We start from the raw sequence: 19,287 nt of genomic DNA on the forward strand, positions 1-19,287 counted from the left end.
AACTTCAGAATCTGTTCAAGAAGCTTTTCGACTGTCGGTGAATGTACTCCATCAAAATTCTGAGGATAGTGTTCAGAGTGTCCAAATTGGGAGCATGAGTCAGATAAGAAGTGAAGGTGTGAAAGCTATTTTTGAGTCTTGTATAGATTGGGAATCCAGCAGACCTGTACGTGGTGCTCAATTGACCCACTGTGCCAGCAGTTTGGTTCATGGAGGAGTGCATACGCTCCCAGTCTTTTCGATGGAGGAGATATGGGGGAAACAGATAGCTGACCCCACCATCGCCCGTGTGTTATCCTTTGTTGATAGGAGGAGACCATCACGCAGAGAGAGGGATAATGAATCCACCCTGGTATTGAGACTGCTGAAACACTGGGAAAAGTTGGAAGTCAAGGACAATGTTCTCTACTGCAGATGCAAGGATAGGGTGGGAAAACTCAGATACCAGCTTGTACTTCCTCATCCTCTGAGAGCTGCCGCCCTGAGAGGGACTCATGATGATGCTGGTCATCAAGGACAAAGTAGAACTCTCCACCTGGTGCGTCAGAGATTCTTTTGGTCCGGTATGGATGCAGACGTCAAAAGATATGTCTCTCACTGTAAGTGCTGTGTAGTCGGGAAGACTCAGGAACCTGAGGCTAGAGCACCTCTTGAATCTATTAAGACAAGTGTGCCACTGGAATTTGTATGTATAGATTTCTGGAATGAAAGCTATGGAATGGCTTCAGATGACTTTGTGAAATTATAATCAGACCCAAGTCACCCAAACTGACGTGAAAAAAGCGGGAGGCGCCGAAAAGCGCACTGTTTGCATCCCTGAATATGATTAAGTTTCTAAACATATCGAGACCAGACATTTACAAACTTAATATCATTATCAGTGTGAGGAAGAAAAGTAACACGGTTATGTCCAAGAACAACAAGTCACATACGAGATGAAATAGTTTTGCTTACCTTCGACTCTTGCAAAAGAAGAAATCGTAGCTCCTCTCTGCAGTAGTTGCTGAGCTCTCATTCACCGAGCAGCACCGCAGGCAACAGTGTTTGTGTGCGCTGCACTAATTTACTCGTGTAGAACGTTGCGTTGCATCAATTCTGCTTTTGGCGCTCGCGTGTAAAATCATATAACATTTTTTTTTACAGCGCGGGGGTGGCCAGGGACATGCCTACAGAGGCACGGGCCTCCCTAGGCCTCCGTGTAGAACCGCCACTGCCTGAGACTGATAATTCAAGTAAGAGAACAAATAAGTTATGGTTTTGAGAGGTGTGTGTATTCTGTATGGGGTTTGCCTTTAAAACATGTGTCATTTCTACTTGTTTTTCAGGGAACACATTTCTGTCACTAACAAAGTGGATGGTGAGCAAAGGTGGTTTTGGAGCAGCGCCTGGGTTTTGCAGACGGCTATGTATTTATTTTCCCATTATGTTTCTGTTACCTAAGACAGGAGAAATGGTGAAGATGAACTGTTCCAGCATTGGAAGACTGTATTTTCAAATTAAAAGCTCTCAATTAATCTCAAAATAAAACACTACTGCTAAAATGTTGTCTGGGCAGGCCAGATATTATTGCTGGCAACCTGTTGCCGACCACTGCTTTAGATCCTGCTACAGTTTTATTGTAAATCTACAGTGGTTAAATTAAGGCTGGTTATTTGGTGATAGGTGGGATTAATGTAAATTAAGGTATTTCATGCATTTTTTTCTCTGTATACAGGGTGATGGAGTGCAGATGGAGGGAGCATTAAATGGTTTGACGTAAATGATGGCCTGCAAACAAATGGATGACTGTGATGGTCAAAGACACATGTTCTCACTTCACTGCAACTCCAGCAAATTGAAAAGATCATTTACAGCAAAGATTTTAAGTTTGTCTTTCACAGTAATTTCAAACCATTTTTTGTTTACTACGTCTCATTTGATTGATAAAATAAACCTTTTATTTCTAGAATTTCTTTGTGAATGTGTTATTTATTCTGAAATATATTTTTTCAATTACTGAACAAAAGTGTGAAGGAAACGGCAATCTATGGAGATGGAAATACAAGAATGTTACAGAATTACGTATAGAGATCAGTTTGTTATTAAAATGTTTTTAATACAAATCTACAGTTATTCACTTCATAACTTAATTTGTGTCAACTCTGCAAAAGCTATGTTCATTTAAATAATTCAACAACAGAGCTTTAGTCTTTAGTTATCTAATAAAGGAGCTAAGGGATTAAACACATTCTCTACATTTTTTTTTCTGTTTTCATTCTATTATAAAAATATCCCAGTTCTCCCAATTTCTAAACATATAAGCAATGTTCTTGTGTAAATAAGACATCATGTTATGTAGTTCAGTTGGTGTTTTACTATCTCAATATAATGAATCGAACAAAAAAATAATACAAATTTTGATGGGTTGACAAAGAACCAAACCAAGATGTAGATACTAACACATTAAAGCCTAATTAAAACTCATTTTAAGTATTATTTTATTCCATTCAACAGTTCAATCTGACTTTTCAATCTTGGTCTCCTGTAGCCCACTGGGAAACACAAAAGAAGCATTTGGGGCAGTTAAAGCCGTTTTTTTTTTTTTTTTTTTTTTTTTTTTTTTGGGGACCGGTTTTTTTATGTTTTGGGGACCTTTTTTATGTTAATAGAGCTGTTAGTAGAGCTTTCAGCCTTCTGCTGATGATCTTGATTTGTTTTTGCACATCAGTGTTAATAGAGCTGTAGAAAACCTCATTATTCCAGGCTGATAGTTCTCTTTTCACCTCATTCATTATGGTAATAACTTAAGCTCTCATGTAAATGAACAGATTGCAAGTCTAAAAGGGGACAGTTTTTTTTTTTTTTTTAAAGAATAGAATTAGAAAAGAGAGTGCTAGAATTATAGGGTCAAATAAAGATGGAAGAGATGTGTTTTAGCCGATTCTTGAAGATGGCTAAGGACTCAGCTGCTCTGATAGAGTCGAGCAGGTCATTCCACCAGGAGGGAACAGTTAATGTAAAAGTCTGTGAAAGTGATTTTGTGCCTCTTTTCATGCTTCAGTTTTCATGATGACGCACTTCTGTGTACACATGAAGAAAGTTCATCAGATTGTGCATGTTTATATACAAGTGAGTGATCTTAGTTTAACAATTAGCTTTAAGATCAGTGTTTTATCAGTCTTATATAGTTTAAATGTGTCATTATATATTTTCAATCGGGTTTGCTCTATTGTCAGATGTAGCATCCTTAGCTAAAAGGAATGATGATAAATATCATTAAATTAATTAAATGATGCACACACAATGATTCGTGAATATAATAATTTGGTTAATGTGTAATAATGTGTAATATGGATACAATTGTTTTATGGAGTTCTTTATGCTTATTCTCACAGTATATAACAGCTAGACTTAAATTCATGTGGCAGAAATCCATCTGTGTGAGATTATCTCTATGGTTATGTCAGTAATATGGAGTTATTTCATGGCTTCTGTTTTGATGAATATTTTTGTGTACTTACAGTAATAACCTAAATCAGAGAACTCCTAAATAGTGCTATGTAAGATGTAATGACTAAAATTACTACCATATTTTATCTGTCAATGCTTGTATCAGTGAACTTTGTTATTTGTATCTTTGATCATTTCTGTTTTTGTTTAGAACCACAACTACTTATGTTTCATCAAGCTATCCTCTATTAAAGATTCCTTCGGTTCTGAACAGATGTTTTGTGACTTCTCACTATCCACCAGAGCCTTCATATTCTAGTTTACACTAAAGGAATAAGCAGGTGAATATTTATCTGGAACAATAAAATCCTGAAACAGATGGCTCCAGGATGAATGTTTTACTGAAAGTTCACTGGTTCACACCCAACAGTGATTCACACCTTTAGTAAAGCTCCTCCTACAGCAATCCAACAATAAATGTGAGAGACAAACAAGCAGAAAATCACTCCAGGTATAACAACTGAGTTCTTCATACAGTTGTTGGAGGAGAAGAAGCTTGAAAACATCAGAGATCCAGAACAGAATGGAAGTTCCATGCAGGAAGGAAAATGAAGATACTGAGGAACAAAGAGATCAGTGTCTGTTTTTTTAATATTTATTATTGAGAGTTGAGGAACAATACAGCTTTACATTATATATACACATTAGTGGCTGTAGTTAAATCAAAAATCTGAGAATTAGCATTGAGGAAACACAGGGATGAATGCACTAAAATACATTAAAGTTTAATAACTTTCTTTATCCAAAATAGATTTAATAGAATTATATTTAAATACATGGCAAACAATTCCAGTGCACTGAATGATCGTGTTCCTTGAGAATAAAACTATGACCTTGACTTCACATTTTCAATGCTTTAAAATAGTAAAGCTATAAGACCAGGAATTGACATAAGAATGACAGAATTAACTTTTAGCATGTGAACGATTACACAACGTCGAAACATGACATGACATGCTTTTTAATTATTGTACAATTGTAATACTGGCACATTTTTAACAAATTACTTCAATCATTTCAGATATGATGGAGGTGAATGATGCCGATGGGAAACAGCGGTATATAAAAACAAACCAAAAGGTTTCACAAAAAGAAAATCTGAGAACAGGAGGCCAACAGTGTGGAAATAATCTCCAAAAACATGGGCGCCTTGTGGATCACAAAAGAGGTCACAGAGAAGAGAGACCATTCACATGTCGTCTGTGTGGTAACAGTTTCACACTTAAAGGTAGCCTTCAGGTACACATGAGAATTCACACCGGAGAGAAACCTTACGCTTGTGATCAGTGTGGAAAGAGTTTCACATGTAGCGGTCACCGTTCCAGACACGTGAGAATTCACACTGGAGAGAAACCGTTCACATGTCGTCTGTGTGGAAGGAGTTTTATATGTCACAGTGATCTTAAGAGACACATGAACACTCATGAGAATTTGCCAAGAGATGGACAAAAAAGAGTTCACAGTGGAGAGAAGATTTTTGCATGTCATCAGTGTGAAAAGATTTATAGAACAAAACATGGGCTTGTACAGCACATGAAAAATCACGCTGAGGAGAAACCTTTCAAATGTCATGTGTGCGAGAAGAGTTACGGAATAAAAAGACATTATGAACACCACATGAAAACTCACACTGGAGAGAGGCCTTTCACATGTCATTTGTGTGGGAATAGTTTCGTCTACAAATCGGTCCTTACAAAGCACATGTTTGTTCACGATAAAGAGAAACCATTTGCATGCCATCAGTGTGAAAGAAGTTTCTCAGGTGCAAGTGCACTTAAGATTCACGTGAGAATTCACACTGGAGAGAAACCATTCAAGTGCCATGAGTGTGAAAAGAGTTTCAGATGTAAAGGTGTCCTTAAGACACACATCAGAGGTCACGCTGGACTGAAACCTTACGCATGTCACCTGTGTGAGAAGCGTTACGCAGGTGTAGCTCCACTTCAGACACATATCAGAATTCACACTGGAGAGAAACCTTTCATCTGTCACGAGTGTGGAAAGAGTTTCACAGAGAAAGGTGCACTCCAGGTACACATTAGAATTCACACCGGAGAGAAACCTTACACATGTGATCAGTGTGGAAAGAGCTTTACAAATATGAGTAACCACAAGAGACACGTGAGGATTCACACCGGAGAGAAATCATTCACCTGTCATCAGTGCAGAAAGAGTTTCAGAAATAAAAATGACCTTAAGACACACATGAGACTTCACACCGGAGAGAACCGGTGCTCAAACTCTGAAGAAGAGTCAGTGGAGTGAAAAGTTTATTTCATCATCACATCTCAAAACTCTTTTTGTGGAAATAGTTTTTTCAGAGCTGGTCTGTTTGTGCTTTGAGTGTGCTAAAACATCCCTCCATTGGTGAAAATCACATTTAATGTGCTGCTTCTGTGTAGTGTTTTCAATATGCTGTAAGACAAACCAAGTGCAAATTCATCAGTCAACATCATTGCTGAACATTTTCTCAATAAAACTGCATAAAGACTGTCTGCATGTCTGTCTGGTTTCTATGTCACAAACCACACACAGTTGACAGTCGAGAGCATTAGATGGTTTGAGCTGGTGTGAATAAGGACCTGAAGACTAATTTGCATATTCATGGCCAGCACTTTTTTAAAGAGACACCTGTCTTTCTTTTTCCTTCGTCTTCTTTCTTTTTTAAAAGTCAACCAATACAAACACCACTTTATAAAAAGAAAGCAAATGACTTGATTGTTTGAGATAATGAATGAGTTTAATTTCAACTATTAATTTCATTATGATTTATCATTTTTAATCTCTGCTCCTCCTATCACCCAACAATTCACCTTCACTGAAGCTCCTCCCACAGCAGATCAGCAATAAATGCTGGAATATTTTCCCATCAGTCTACAAGTGAAGAAAGAGTTTATAAAGAACAGTGAGAACATGAGTGATCCAGAACCCTGCAGAATGAATCATTAAGATACTGAAGAACAAAGAGGTTTGTGCTTATTCTTGATCCTTCATTACTGATGCTGAAGAACAATGAGGTCACCAGCAGTTCGACAGTTTTAGTGTTTGTAATTAGAAGTTAAAAAGTAACAAATACTATACTAGACACTGAACATGGTGCAAAATGGAGCCTAAACCTCAATTTTCTTTAATTTTTTGTTTTCAATTAATAATCAGTGAAAAAAAAGGAAACATACAAACATACATACAGAACCACAACACCAAAAAAACACAATAAAAACTATACTATTTATTTTAATTTTTATTTATTTTAATATTTGGTTCACAATTTTTGCAAGAATGTTACTAAACTTTTAAAGGGAACCTAGTATGTCCCTTTTTACAAGAAGAAAAAAAATAATCCTATTATCCACAATATTTATTATAAGAATTATCAAAAAAAAATACCCCACAGATAATTTTTTTTATAGCTTGTTAAAATTGCCACTTTTAGGGTATGAGCCAAAATGCACTGTTTTTGTGTGTATCCCTTTAAATGCAAATGAGTTGGTGCTCCCGGAGAAGAGGCTGGAGCTTCAAGAATTAAAAGGGGTCATATGATGTTGCTAAAAAGAACATTATTTATTGTATTTGGTGTAATAGTTTCAATAAACACATTGTTTTCCACATAATGCACATTATTGTTGCTCCTCTATCCCCCGCCTTTCTGAAACGCATCGATTTTTACAAAGCTCATCATTCTGAAAATCGAGGTGTGCTCTGATTGGCCAGCTATCAAGTGCGTTGTGATTGGCCGAATTCCTCAAGCTTGTGACGGAAATGTTAAGCCACTTAACATACTGTGATGCATAGTCCCAGCGCGACAAGACAAAACCAACAAAACCAATTACAAACAAGCCATTTGTTGCATCCAGTGGGCACATAATTACTGATTATAATGACTTATACTGTCTTTTTACATGTTGCTTTGCGTATCACGCTGCATGAACATAAAACCATGTCTGCATTTGTGATCAGAGAAACAAAAAACAAGCACTACTCTACACTGCTCAAAACTTGCATTTAAATGATCAGTGGCATATTCTTTAAATATGTAAATGTACTTACAGACTGTGAGTCAGAAGCACCAGACTGTCCTTGCAAAGTTGGAATTGCCCCACTTAGAAACAGCCTTTGTGCACAGCCTTCCCAGGATCAAGAAACAGTCCTCCATAAAATGAGCTGCACACATCTGAATATTTAGGTTGAACTATTCTGGAACAGTGTTGTAAATACAACTTAACCACTGATTTCTAGTTGTTCTCTCTTATGGAAAGCCAAACAAAGTATATTTGCTTTCACAAAAAAAAAAAAAAAAAACACAGCGCCTCCACAACATGGCAGCAGTGTCGGCTGCAGCAACAATACTACAGCAAGAATAAAAGAGGTCAATACTGTCAGGGCGGGACAGAGGACCCAGAGGCGAATGGCCGGAAAACTAACAGTTTATTAGAGCAGTGGAAAACTTAGAGAACAAAGGCAGACTGCCGAGCACCGGCTCTTGAGGGTGAACGCAGCTGGCAGAACAGAAATGGTCCACAAAGGGGAGAACAAGTCCAGAACTTGTCAGAGGGCTTGCGGTGAGCAGGTGGCACAGATCCACACCAGCAGAACCAGCACCGCAGATGGCAGGTAACCAGGCGAGCTCTGGCAGCAGGAGGACTGGACAGAGAACAGGTAAGATGAGCACGAACTATACAGCACAAACAAGGCTGAGACAAAACTAACGATAAATAAGAAAAGGAAAGCTTGGAATGAGACGCTGAGTAACACATTAGCGTATACAATAATCTGGCAGAAAGCAGAGGGAAATAGCAGCAAGAATTAGAGTAGAGTAGGAACAGATGTGTAGATGATCAGTGCGAGCGCTGATTGCAATAGCGAGCAGCTGAGCTAAAGTGGCAGTAATGACAGGAGAGAGAGAGAGGAAAAAAGGGAGAAACTCAAACCCGACTAATGACAGTACCCCTCCTGGCACTCCCGAGGTAGAGGACTGGTGTGAGAGAAGAAATTCCTTGATGAGCGAGCAGTCCAGGACATCCCGGGCTGGAATCCAGCTTCTCTCCTCAGGCCCGTATCCCTCCCAATCGACCAGATACTGATGACCACGCCCCCAAGGTCGCACGTCCAACAGTCTCCTGACCCTGTAGACAGGGGAACCTTCAACAAGAACCGGGCAAGGGGTAGGACGGGAGGGGGAACGAATAACGGGTTTAATACACGCAACGTGAAAGATGGGGTGAACGCGCCACAGATAAAGGGGTAGCCTGAGTTTAATGGCCACGGGACTAAGGACTTTGACAATAGAAAAAGGACAGATAAAGCGTGGTGCTAATTTAAATTATGGGTGGACAGCCAAACCTTCTGGCCGCAAACGTATCTGGGTGCCTTGACACGACGCTTATTAGGGGACCTACGCGTGCGCTCTCTGTTTTGGCACAACGCAGTTCTCACTCCCCTCCAGGTGTGACGGCACCGCTGAATAAAGGTCTGAACTAAGGGAACGGATGCCTCTGTCTCCTGAGAGGGGAACAGAGGAGGTTGGTAACCTAGGCAACAGTGAAACAGGGAAAGCCCCGTGGACGATGAAGGTAGCGAGTTATGGGCATATTCTGCCCACGGCAGTTGTTCGCTCCAAGACTCTGGGTTACGTAAAGCTAGTGTGCGAAGCATACAACCGAGAATCTGGTTAGTGCGTTCAGCCTGCCCATTAGTCTGTGGATGGAAGCCTGACGACAGACTGGTGGTGGCGCCAATCTGTCGGCAGAACTTCCTCCAAAACTGAGAGGCAAATTGGGGTCCTCTGTCGGAGACGACATCAGAGGGGAGCCCGTGAAGCTTGAAAACATGATTGAACATTACGAGTGCTGTCTCCTTAGTGGAGGGGAGCTTAGGAAGTGGGACAAAATGAGCGGCCTTAGAAAAGCGGTCTACGATAGTCAGAATAACTGCGTTACCTGCAGACGTCGGGAGACCAGTTACAAAATCCATAGCAATATGAGACCAAGGACCAGAGGTGAAGCAATAGGGCAGGCAAGGTAGGCAATTGCCTGGGGCCTCACATTTTGAGGGGGCCCCCAACAGCTGACCATTTGAACAATCGGAAATGTCATTATCAATATAAAAAACAAGCAACAAAATATCATAACACCCACTAGGCCCCCCCCCCCCCTCACTTGATTTCCTTTCTTCCTCCTCGTGTCAAGTCAAGTCACCTTTATTTATATAGCGCTTTAAACAAAAAAGATTGCGTCAAAGCAACTGAACAACATTAATTAGGAAAACAGTGTGTCAATAATGCAAAATGACAGTTAAAGGCAGTTCATCATTGAATTCAGTGATGTCATCATGCAGCTGTTCAGTTTAAATAGTATCTGTGCAATAATTTGCAATCAAGTCAACGATATCGCTGTAAATGAAGTGGCCAGAGGCGACAGCGGCAAGAAACCAAAACTCAATCGGTGACAGAATGGAGAAAAAACCTTGGGAGAAACCAGGCTCAGTCGGGGGGCCAGTTCTCCTCTGGCCAGACAAAACCAGCAGTTCAATTCCAGGCTGCAGCAAAGTCAGATTGTGCAGAAGAATCATCTGTGTCTGTGGTCTTGTCCCGGTGGTCGTCTGAGACAAGGTCTTTACAGGGGATCTGTCTCTGGGGGTTTTGTTGTCCTGGTCTCCGCTGTCTTTCAGGGCTGTAGAGGTCCTTTCTAGGTGATGCACCAAACTGGCACAGCGCTTACTCGTGCATTTGCTAATTTAAACATGAAGAGGACTTATTCTTCTGGCAGCCAGAAGCAGAAAAAAGCAAGAAGAGAAGGAAAAGAGGTAACATGCCAGCGGTAAATGATGGCGATAAGATTGACTAAAGGATAATTATATGACAAACAAATGTTTCCATTGTTAATTCCAGCTTATTTTCGTTTAATTATTAAAACTATATTTCACATTACCACTAAAATATCTTAAGTCTGTAGGACATAATGAGTGTTTACAATCATTGGACAGACTCGGACAAGATTTTTTTTCTCCCCTGCGGTAGTTACTGCATCATCAGAGAGAATCGCAGTAGCAGAATACAGGTCGAGCTACCTTCTTAATGTTCTCAATAATAATAATAATAATAATAATATAGGTCGAGCTACAGCTGATCAACCTTCTAAATAGTTTACAATGTTATAGTTTTTGTTTTTACTTGCCCGACCAGATTCATAGTCTGATAAAAACATAAAAAACAAAACTAAATAAATAAATAATCACAAGTGAAGCATCGAAACGCGAGATTGATTCTTCTAATTTTATTAGCATACATTTAGTGTAAATGGCGACTGATAATGAATTGAATTGAACGACACAAATATATAACCACAGACAATAAATTAGACTATAAGACTGTACAGTACAATTTTACAAATAAGAGAGACAAACATATAACCACAGACAATAAATTAGACTATAAGACTGTACAGTACAATTTTACAAATAAGAGAGCGCAGCATTTACTTGCCTCTCAATACTCCAGTGTACTGTTCTCACTGAGGTGTAACAACTCCAACTAAACAGTGAGCTAAACTCTCTCTATCCATGAACATGAAGAAATCCTGAGTTTTTTGTATGCAGATTTATTTTCTTCACAACGTACTGAATCCATACATATGAGATGAATGATGAAAACGAGAGAGTGAAAACTAGAAAAAAAACGGCAAAATACTGTATTTACCATTTAGCTTTCATGAACATTACTTTTACAGCACAAAATCAAATGCTTAAAAAGTTAACTTAGTCAGAACAAAGATTATATACATACAAGCGACATTCTACTGGGGAATTTTTTTGACTTTTACTTTACCAGTCTGTCATTTTCTAATGCGTTTTTTTTTTTTACTTCCGGTATTAGCTCAGTAAACAAAACGTCAAAAAAGAGTCTGCATGAAACTGAAAGTATACCAAATTAAAAGCATAAAATTTTAACTTAAATGCCTGAAGGGCAGAACATCCAGATAACGGCCCCAACCACGCGGTTGCTAGGCAATATTGTCACCGTGGTCATGGCGTTCTCAGAAGAGCAAAACTGGCAAGAGGGAGCATCAGGCTTCACATTCTTAGAACCGGGTCTAAAAGAAATCGAAAAGTTAAAACGACCGAAGAAAAGAGCGCAACCAGCCTGACGAGCATTTAGTCTCTTAGCAGAGCGAATGTATTCGAGATTTCTGTGATCGGTCCAGACAACGAAAGGCTCACTGGCCCCCTCCAGCCATTGACGCCACTCACCAAGGGCTAAGTGAATGGCTAGAAGTTCACGGTTACCTATGTCATAATTATGTTCGGCCGGCGAGAGGCGGTGAGAGAAGAATGCGCACGGATGCACCTTTTCATCGAGCGGCGAACGTTGCGAAAGCACTGCCCCAACAGCCACATCGGAGGCATCCACCTCCACGATAAACTGTCTCTTGGGGTCCGGTGTGATAAGAATGGGCGCAGAGGTAAATAATCTCTTAAGCTTATCGAACGCCCCTTGGGCAGACTCTGACCAGACAAAATGGGACTTAGTCGAGGTGAGAGCGGTCGGGGGGGGGGCAACCTGACTGAAATAAGAGATGAATCATCGATAAAAATTTGCGAACCCCAAAAAACGTTGTAACGCGGTACGGGACTCAGGGACTGGCCATTCAATAACCGCACGCACTTTAGCCGGATCCATACTGATTCCTTCAGCAGACACAACCGAGCCCAAAAACCACCTGACCTGACATGAAACGCACACTTCTCAGCCTTTACAAAGAGGCGATTCTCTAAAAGACGTTTCAACACTCTGCAAACATGCTGAACGTGTACGTCAAGAGACGGGGAAAAAATAAGAATGTCATCCAAATACACGAAAACGAAAATATTTAGCATATCTCTCAAAACGTCGTTAACTAGGGCTTGAAAAATGGCAGGGGTGTTGACCAACCCGAATGGTAAAACCCAGTATTCAAAGTGCCCTAAGGGCGTATTGAATGGCATTTTCCATTCATAGCCCTCCTTAATGTGCATGAGGTGATGCGCGTTACGGAGATCTAACTTCGTGAAAACCTTGGCTCCCTGCAAGATTTCGAACGTCGACGACATAAGGGGTAAGGGATACCGGTTCTTAACGGTTATGTCGTTCAACCCACGATAATCTATGCAGGGACGCAAGGATCTGCCCGGGAACGACTGAACACAGCCCGCAAATCATGGTACTCCTCAGGAACTCCTGACAATTCACCAGGTTCCTCCTGAAACACAGATACAGAAGAGACAACAGGGACAGCAGAGACCAGACACTTAACATGACAAGATAAATTCCAAGACAAAATGGTTCCCTCGGCCCAATTATTCTGAGGATTATGCTGCACAAGCCAGGGATGGCCTAAAACAACTGGCGTTACAGGAGTGGAAAACAAAAAAAGAAATAGTCTCTTGATGATTGCCCAAGATGGTGAGACTCACCGGAATGGTGGCTCGATGAACTTTTGACAGAACACTGCCATCTAGTGGCATAATAGTGGAGGAGTTCTTGAGATCGATTAACGGAAAGTTCCTCTCCAGCTCCCAAGTCTCGTCAATAAAGTTTCCTTCACCACCAGAGTCAATGAGAGCCGAACAGGAAACAGGTGACCCAGGCCAGCGAAGTACCACAGGGAAAATGGCAGGGAAAATGGACAACAGGGAAAATGGATGTCCAGAGGGGGAAATGGATGTGGCGCTCGCCAGTATTCCCCGACCTACTGACGAGCACTGTATTTTAACGGTCAAACGGCGACGAGGTGGCCGGAATGACCACAGTACATACAGAGCTTGCACCGCTGGCATTCTGCAGGGGAGATCCGTATCCCACTCACCTGCATAGATTCAGGAAACGGAGAAACCTCATAGGAGATAGGAGGTGGAGTCAGGACTGCTGGTGGCTCTGGATTCGCACTGCGTGCGCGGCGGCACTGACCAAAGCATTTATCCAGCCGAATGGCCAAATCCACTAGTTGGTCAAGGCCCGAAGGGAATTCATGGGCATAAATCTCATCCCTAAGATCTGCATTAAGCCCCTCCAGGAAACGTGCGACCAGTGCAGGCTAGTTCCACTCAGCTGTGGCAGCTAGCGTGCGGAACTCGATGGCGTAGTCAGGCACAGAACGCTTCCCTTGACTCAGCACCGCCAACAAACGAGAAGCCTCTCGTCCATAAACAGAACGATCGAAGACCTTGGCCATCTCCTTCTTGAAGAGCTCAAACCTCTCACAGCACGCCGCGCCAGACTCCCAGAGGGCCGTGGCCCAGTCGCACGCATGCCCAGACAGCAGGGAGATGATGAACTCCACCTTGGCATGGTCCTCAGCGTAGGTGGAGTGCTGGAGGGAGAATACCACCTCACACTGAGTCAAAAAGGCCCGACACTCAGTGGGTTCCCCCGAATAACAAGGGGGATTGTTGACTCTGGGCTCCACAGGATAATGTGCGGTAGGTGATCTCGGCTGTTCACGATGGAGATAATGAACGCGACTATTCAAGTCGGTGACCTGGGCAGCGAGATTCTCCATGGCGTGTCTGGTGGCAGAGAGCTCCTCCTCATGCCTACCCAATAAAGCTTCCTTTATCTCCACAGCAGAGCGAATAGGCGTCTCCTTCATTGGGTCCATGGTGGCCAGATTATTCTGTCAGGGCGGGACAGAGGACCCAGAGGTGAATGGCTGGAAAACTAACAGTTTTTTAGAGCAGTGGAAAACTTAGAGAACAAAGGCAGACTGCCGAGCACCGGCTCTTGAGGGTGAATGCAGCTGGCAGAACAGAAAAGGTCCACAAAGGGGAGAACGAGTCCAGGACTTATCAGAGGGCTTGCGGTGAGCAGGTGGCACAGATCCAAACCAGCAGACCCAGCCCCGCAGATGGCAGGTAACCAGGCGAGCTCTGGCAGCAGGCGGACTGGACAGAGAACAGGTGAGATGAGCACGGACTATACAGCAAAAATAAGACTTAGACAGAGACAAAACTAATGAAAAATAAGAAAAGGAAAGCTTGGAATGAGATGCTGAGTAACACATTAGCGTATACAATAATCTGGCAGAAAGCAGAGGGAACGGCAGAGGGAAATAGCAGCAAGAATTAGAGTAGAGAAGGAACAGGTGTGTAGATGATCAGCGCGAGCGCTGATTGCAATATCGAGCAGCTGAGCTAAAGTGGCAGTAATGACAGGAGAGAGAGAGAGGAAAAAAGGGAGAAACTCAAACCCGACTCATGACAAATACCAGACAGTGAAACATGGGACAGACAACTATAAATACACAACTAAAGAGGGAGGAAACGAGACACTCCTGGGAGCAATAATAAACAATTTACATGAGGGAGAAACTAGGTCAGGGCAAGCACGTGGCGGGAAAACACTAAAGCACAGTCCAAGGGCGTGACATATCGTCATCGTCTCTTTCATTCTCAGGATATGAATTATTGATATCAAAAATTCAATTTTCACTAGTTAAAATGCTTATTCTTGATATCAGGAATTAGATTTCTACTAGTAACAATTGCTATTTTTGATATCAGCAATTTTATTTTCACTAGTTAGATGTCACCATAGGCTGCCATTAAAATTTAATTGTTGATATCAAGAATTACTTTCTTACTAGTAGAAATTCCAATTTCACATCAGAAATACAATTTCTACTAGTAAATACAATCTTACTAGTAAAAACCTTTATTTTTGATAGTAATCACATGGTTACTAGTACAGATGTCTATTCTTGATGTCAACCATTTAATTCTTGATATCAACAATTTAATTCTTGATATCTGTCGTATGCCTCTAGTTTGAGCTCCGTCACGTTATTCTCTATCTTCTATTTTTTTTATTGGTTGAAATCTATTTTATACACCATCATTTTCGTTTCTATAACGTGTGAATATATCCTCTATCGTATTCTACAACAAAAACAATCAGAGCGCCTTGTTATCACTAGTTTTAATTTGATTTCCCGAGTCCGCTAGTAGCTTATAGCTCATTAGCATCACCAGCGTGGTTGTCGCTAAACCCGCGTGCATTGCTAATACTCTATTCACACACATTACAATTGCTTTACTCACTGTTACTTGCTTTAATGTTCCGAATGCAGCTCGAGCTGGAGGCCGTGGAGAAGCAGATTCGGGTCCTGGAGCAGAGGCAGGCCCAGCTGAGAGAGCGGAGAGCTGCGCGCTGGAAACCTCCCGGGCTGACGCTCACAAGTCCAGGGTAAGTATACAGCGCGCTGCTAACAGTCCCACCACCTCCACCCCGTGTGTTTTCTCTGCACAGGGCCGGTGCACACCAGAACGCGATCTGCCTAGATGTCCTTCACGCCGGCGCCGGGACACCACGGACCCTGGGTGCATCCGCAGCGGAGGACGCGAGCCAGGCCCCGGGTGACGACTTCTCCCCCTCCGGTCTTCGAGATCTCCACACGGAACCGCTTCGCTCCCCTCCGCGAGACTCCATCGTCCGACACGTCCGCGCTACGTTAGCCGAAGGTAAAGTGCACACTCACTGTTTCCCTGGTGCTCATGTTCTCAATGTTTCTGCGCATACCCGCATTCCTGAAGGCTGACGAGAGCCCCAGAGCGATCGTGCTTCACGCCAGGGTTAACGACACCACGCAGCGGCAGACGGAGACGCTGAAGATGGACTTCAGGAGCCTGATCGAGACGGTTCGCAGCACGACGCCCGCGGCGACGATCATCGTGTCATGACCACTGCCCACGTATCGACGAGGGACACGAAAGGTTCAGTAAGACTTTTTGCTTTAAACGAATGTTTGTCATGGTGTAAAGAACAGAAACTGATATTTGTTAATAATTGGAATCTTTTCTGGGAGCGACCTAGGCTTTTTCGCGCTGATGGCCTGCACCCCAGCAGAGTCGGAGCAGGACTGCTGTCAGACAACATCTCCAGAACTCTACGCTCCATTTGACTAGTAAGCCAATTCTCAAATAACTGCTATGATGGCTTTTGTTCTACCCTCACTTAAATAGAAGTACTTGCGCTGTCCAATCTATTAATACTGTGTCTTTTCCCCGAATAGTGAGGTCAAAATATAAATTTAATGTAGGATCTAGAAAAAAAATCTTATCATGATTAAACCAGAAAAACGTAAAATAAATGAACAAAAACAATTTTTAAAAGTTTGGGCTCATAAACATTAGAGATCACTCACACCCAAAGCAGTTATTGTAAATGAAATGATCACAGATAATAGTTTTGATGTACTCTGCTTGACTGAAACCTGGCTAAAACCAAATGATTATATTGGTCTAAATGAGGGGTCTACTCCATCAAACTACTGTTATAAACAGTGAGCCCCGTCAGACTGGTAGTGGGGGAGGTGTTGAAACAATATATAGTGATATTCTTAGTGTTACCCAGAAAACAGGATACAGGTTTAAATCATTTGAAATACTTATGCTTAATGTTACACTGTCAGATATTCAAAAGAAATCTATCGTATCTCTTTCTCTGGCTACTGTGTATAGACCACCAGGGCCATATACAGAATTCCTAAAATAATTTGGAGATTTTTTCTCAGACCTGTTGGTTACCGCTGATAAAGCGCTAATTTTCGGAGATTTTAACATTCATATTGATAATACAAATGATGCATTAGGACTTGCGTTTACTAACTTATTAAACTGTTTTGGAGTAAAGCAAAATGTCACCGGGCCCACTCATCGTTTTAATCATACGCTAGATTTAATTATATCGCATGGACTCGATATTACTGACATAGATATCATACCTCAAAGTGATGATGTTACTGACCATTTCCTTGTATCGTGCATTCTGCGTATTAATAATAATAACTATATAGCTTTCGCGTTATCGTCCGGGCAGAGACTATTGTTCCAGCCACCAAAGACAGATTCGCAAATAACCTGCCTGATTTATCTCAAATGCTCTGTGTACCCATAAATACACATGAACTAGACAAAATGACTGGCAACATGGGCACTATATTCTCTAATACATTAGAAGCTGTTGCCCCCATCAAATTGAAAAAGGTTAGAGAAAAAACGTACTGTGCCATGGTACAACAGTAATACCCACGCTCTCAAGAAAAGAAACTCGTAGTCTTGAGCGCAAATGGAGAAAAACTAACTTGGAAGTTTTTAGAATTGCGTGGAAAAACAGTATGTCCAGCTATAGACAGGCTCTAAAAAATGCCAGGGCCGAGCATATCCACAAACTCATAGAAAACAACCAAAACAACCCAAGGTTTTTATTTAGCACAGTGGCTAGATTAAAGGAACACTCCGACTTTTTGGGACTTTAGCTTATTCACAGTATCCCCCAGAGTTAGATAAGTCCATACATACCTTTTTCATTTCTGTGCGTTCTGTAAGTGTTATTTGACGCACCCACCGCTAGCCTAGCTTAGCACAAAGACTGGATGTGAATGGATAATGCTAGCATAGTAATCCCAATAAGTGACAAATAATGCAAACATTTCCCTATTTACATGTTGTGATCTGTATAGTCACAGCGTGTACAAATAACAAGGCTATATGAGACAGAGGGGACCATTTTTAATCGTATAAATACTGGGAACTATATTCTCACTAGGCGTAGGAGCACAGCTTACGTTACTTGGGCGGAGTGGCTACTTGGGCGGAGTGATTAGCGCAGCACTCGAGACGCGCCGTGGTGAGGAGCAGAGAGTTCGCTCAGAGTTGGAGTAATGGAGTCAGCAATTACTAGATGGTACATTTATAGTGTACAGTCATGGGTGTTCGCTGTATTGTAAAGAGCTGCGACAATAAACAGGGGAGACCAGGTAATACTATGATGTTTCATAGAATTCCAACCAAAAACGCTGACCTGATGAATCGATGGCTACTTGTTCTGGGTATAGTTACAAACACACCTGTAAAACACCATCATAAAGTATTTCGTTTCCTCTGAACATTTTACTGTAGACGACTATTTGAAAAAATGCAAGTTGCCACACGGACCATGAAATGTGTGCTAAAGGATACAGCCATCCCATCGATAATAAAGACAGGGACAAATTGGATCACCTGTTGCTGCGGTAAGTGTTCCGTTATGTTTTGAGATGACTAACATTAGCCATACTGTAACAGTGCCATGCTAATGTAATATAACCTTAGTAGTGACACTATTACGTGAATAGGGGCTCCGTGTATCCCCTTTATCTGTTATTATTGTGTTGTCCATGAACACACTGTACCGCTCAATAACAAATGAGCGGCGCTACAATGTAACTCTCAGGACAATACATTCAACTTGCTAATGAATTGGAGGGGGTATGGGCAGTTTTCTTTTTTGAAAAATGTTTTGTGAAATAGTAGGCTAACGTTACTGTCTGTGGGTTCATTGTGCAAAAAACTATTTGCCTTTTGCTATTACTTTCCCCATATTCTTGGCTATTGTAATGCAATTATCTAACATTACTGTATTATATGCTGTTCAATATATTTGGTCAGCTGTAATAAATTGCATTTCAAATATATCAATTCCTGTAATAATTCTTTATACATTTTTCTCTGTGATAATTATTAATCAGGATGAGATGAGTGTTCTACAGCACTTTGTAACTCATCGTCTGTGTATCCTGGCCTCAAAACTATATGGTTCTGTATCTTGGTTTGATACACAGTAAAAATACTCTGAGTCTGACAATTCCTCAAAGTCAGCCATGATCACGAGTCACGTCTAGCTAGTTAGTCACGTTTGTTTTGTTAACGGAACCATCAACAGGGCATCTCGTGTGCTGCGCTAATCACTCCGCCCAAGTAGCCACTCCGCCCAAGTAAACGTAAGCTGTG

General features: G+C 41.5%; 2 protein-coding genes across 2 annotated transcripts in view; one reads left to right on the forward strand and one right to left on the reverse strand.

Moving 5' to 3' along the window:
- The window catches only part of LOC122136623 (gastrula zinc finger protein XlCGF8.2DB-like), a 210,312-nt gene that overhangs the window by 120,943 nt on the left and 70,082 nt on the right, over nucleotides 1-19,287 (reverse strand). The gene's annotated exons all lie outside the window — the stretch shown is intronic.
- On the forward strand, nucleotides 3,620-5,982 carry LOC122136622 (gastrula zinc finger protein XlCGF57.1-like). Its single transcript, XM_042721000.1, has 2 exons — nucleotides 3,620-4,061; nucleotides 4,511-5,982. Exons 1-2 carry the CDS (start codon nucleotides 4,013-4,015, stop codon nucleotides 5,752-5,754), a joined length of 1,293 nt encoding a protein of 430 aa, XP_042576934.1. The 5' UTR covers nucleotides 3,620-4,012; the 3' UTR covers nucleotides 5,755-5,982.

Source organism: Cyprinus carpio, chromosome B3, assembly GCF_018340385.1.
Source record: "Cyprinus carpio isolate SPL01 chromosome B3, ASM1834038v1, whole genome shotgun sequence".
Taxonomy (NCBI): Eukaryota; Metazoa; Chordata; class Actinopteri; order Cypriniformes; family Cyprinidae; genus Cyprinus; species Cyprinus carpio.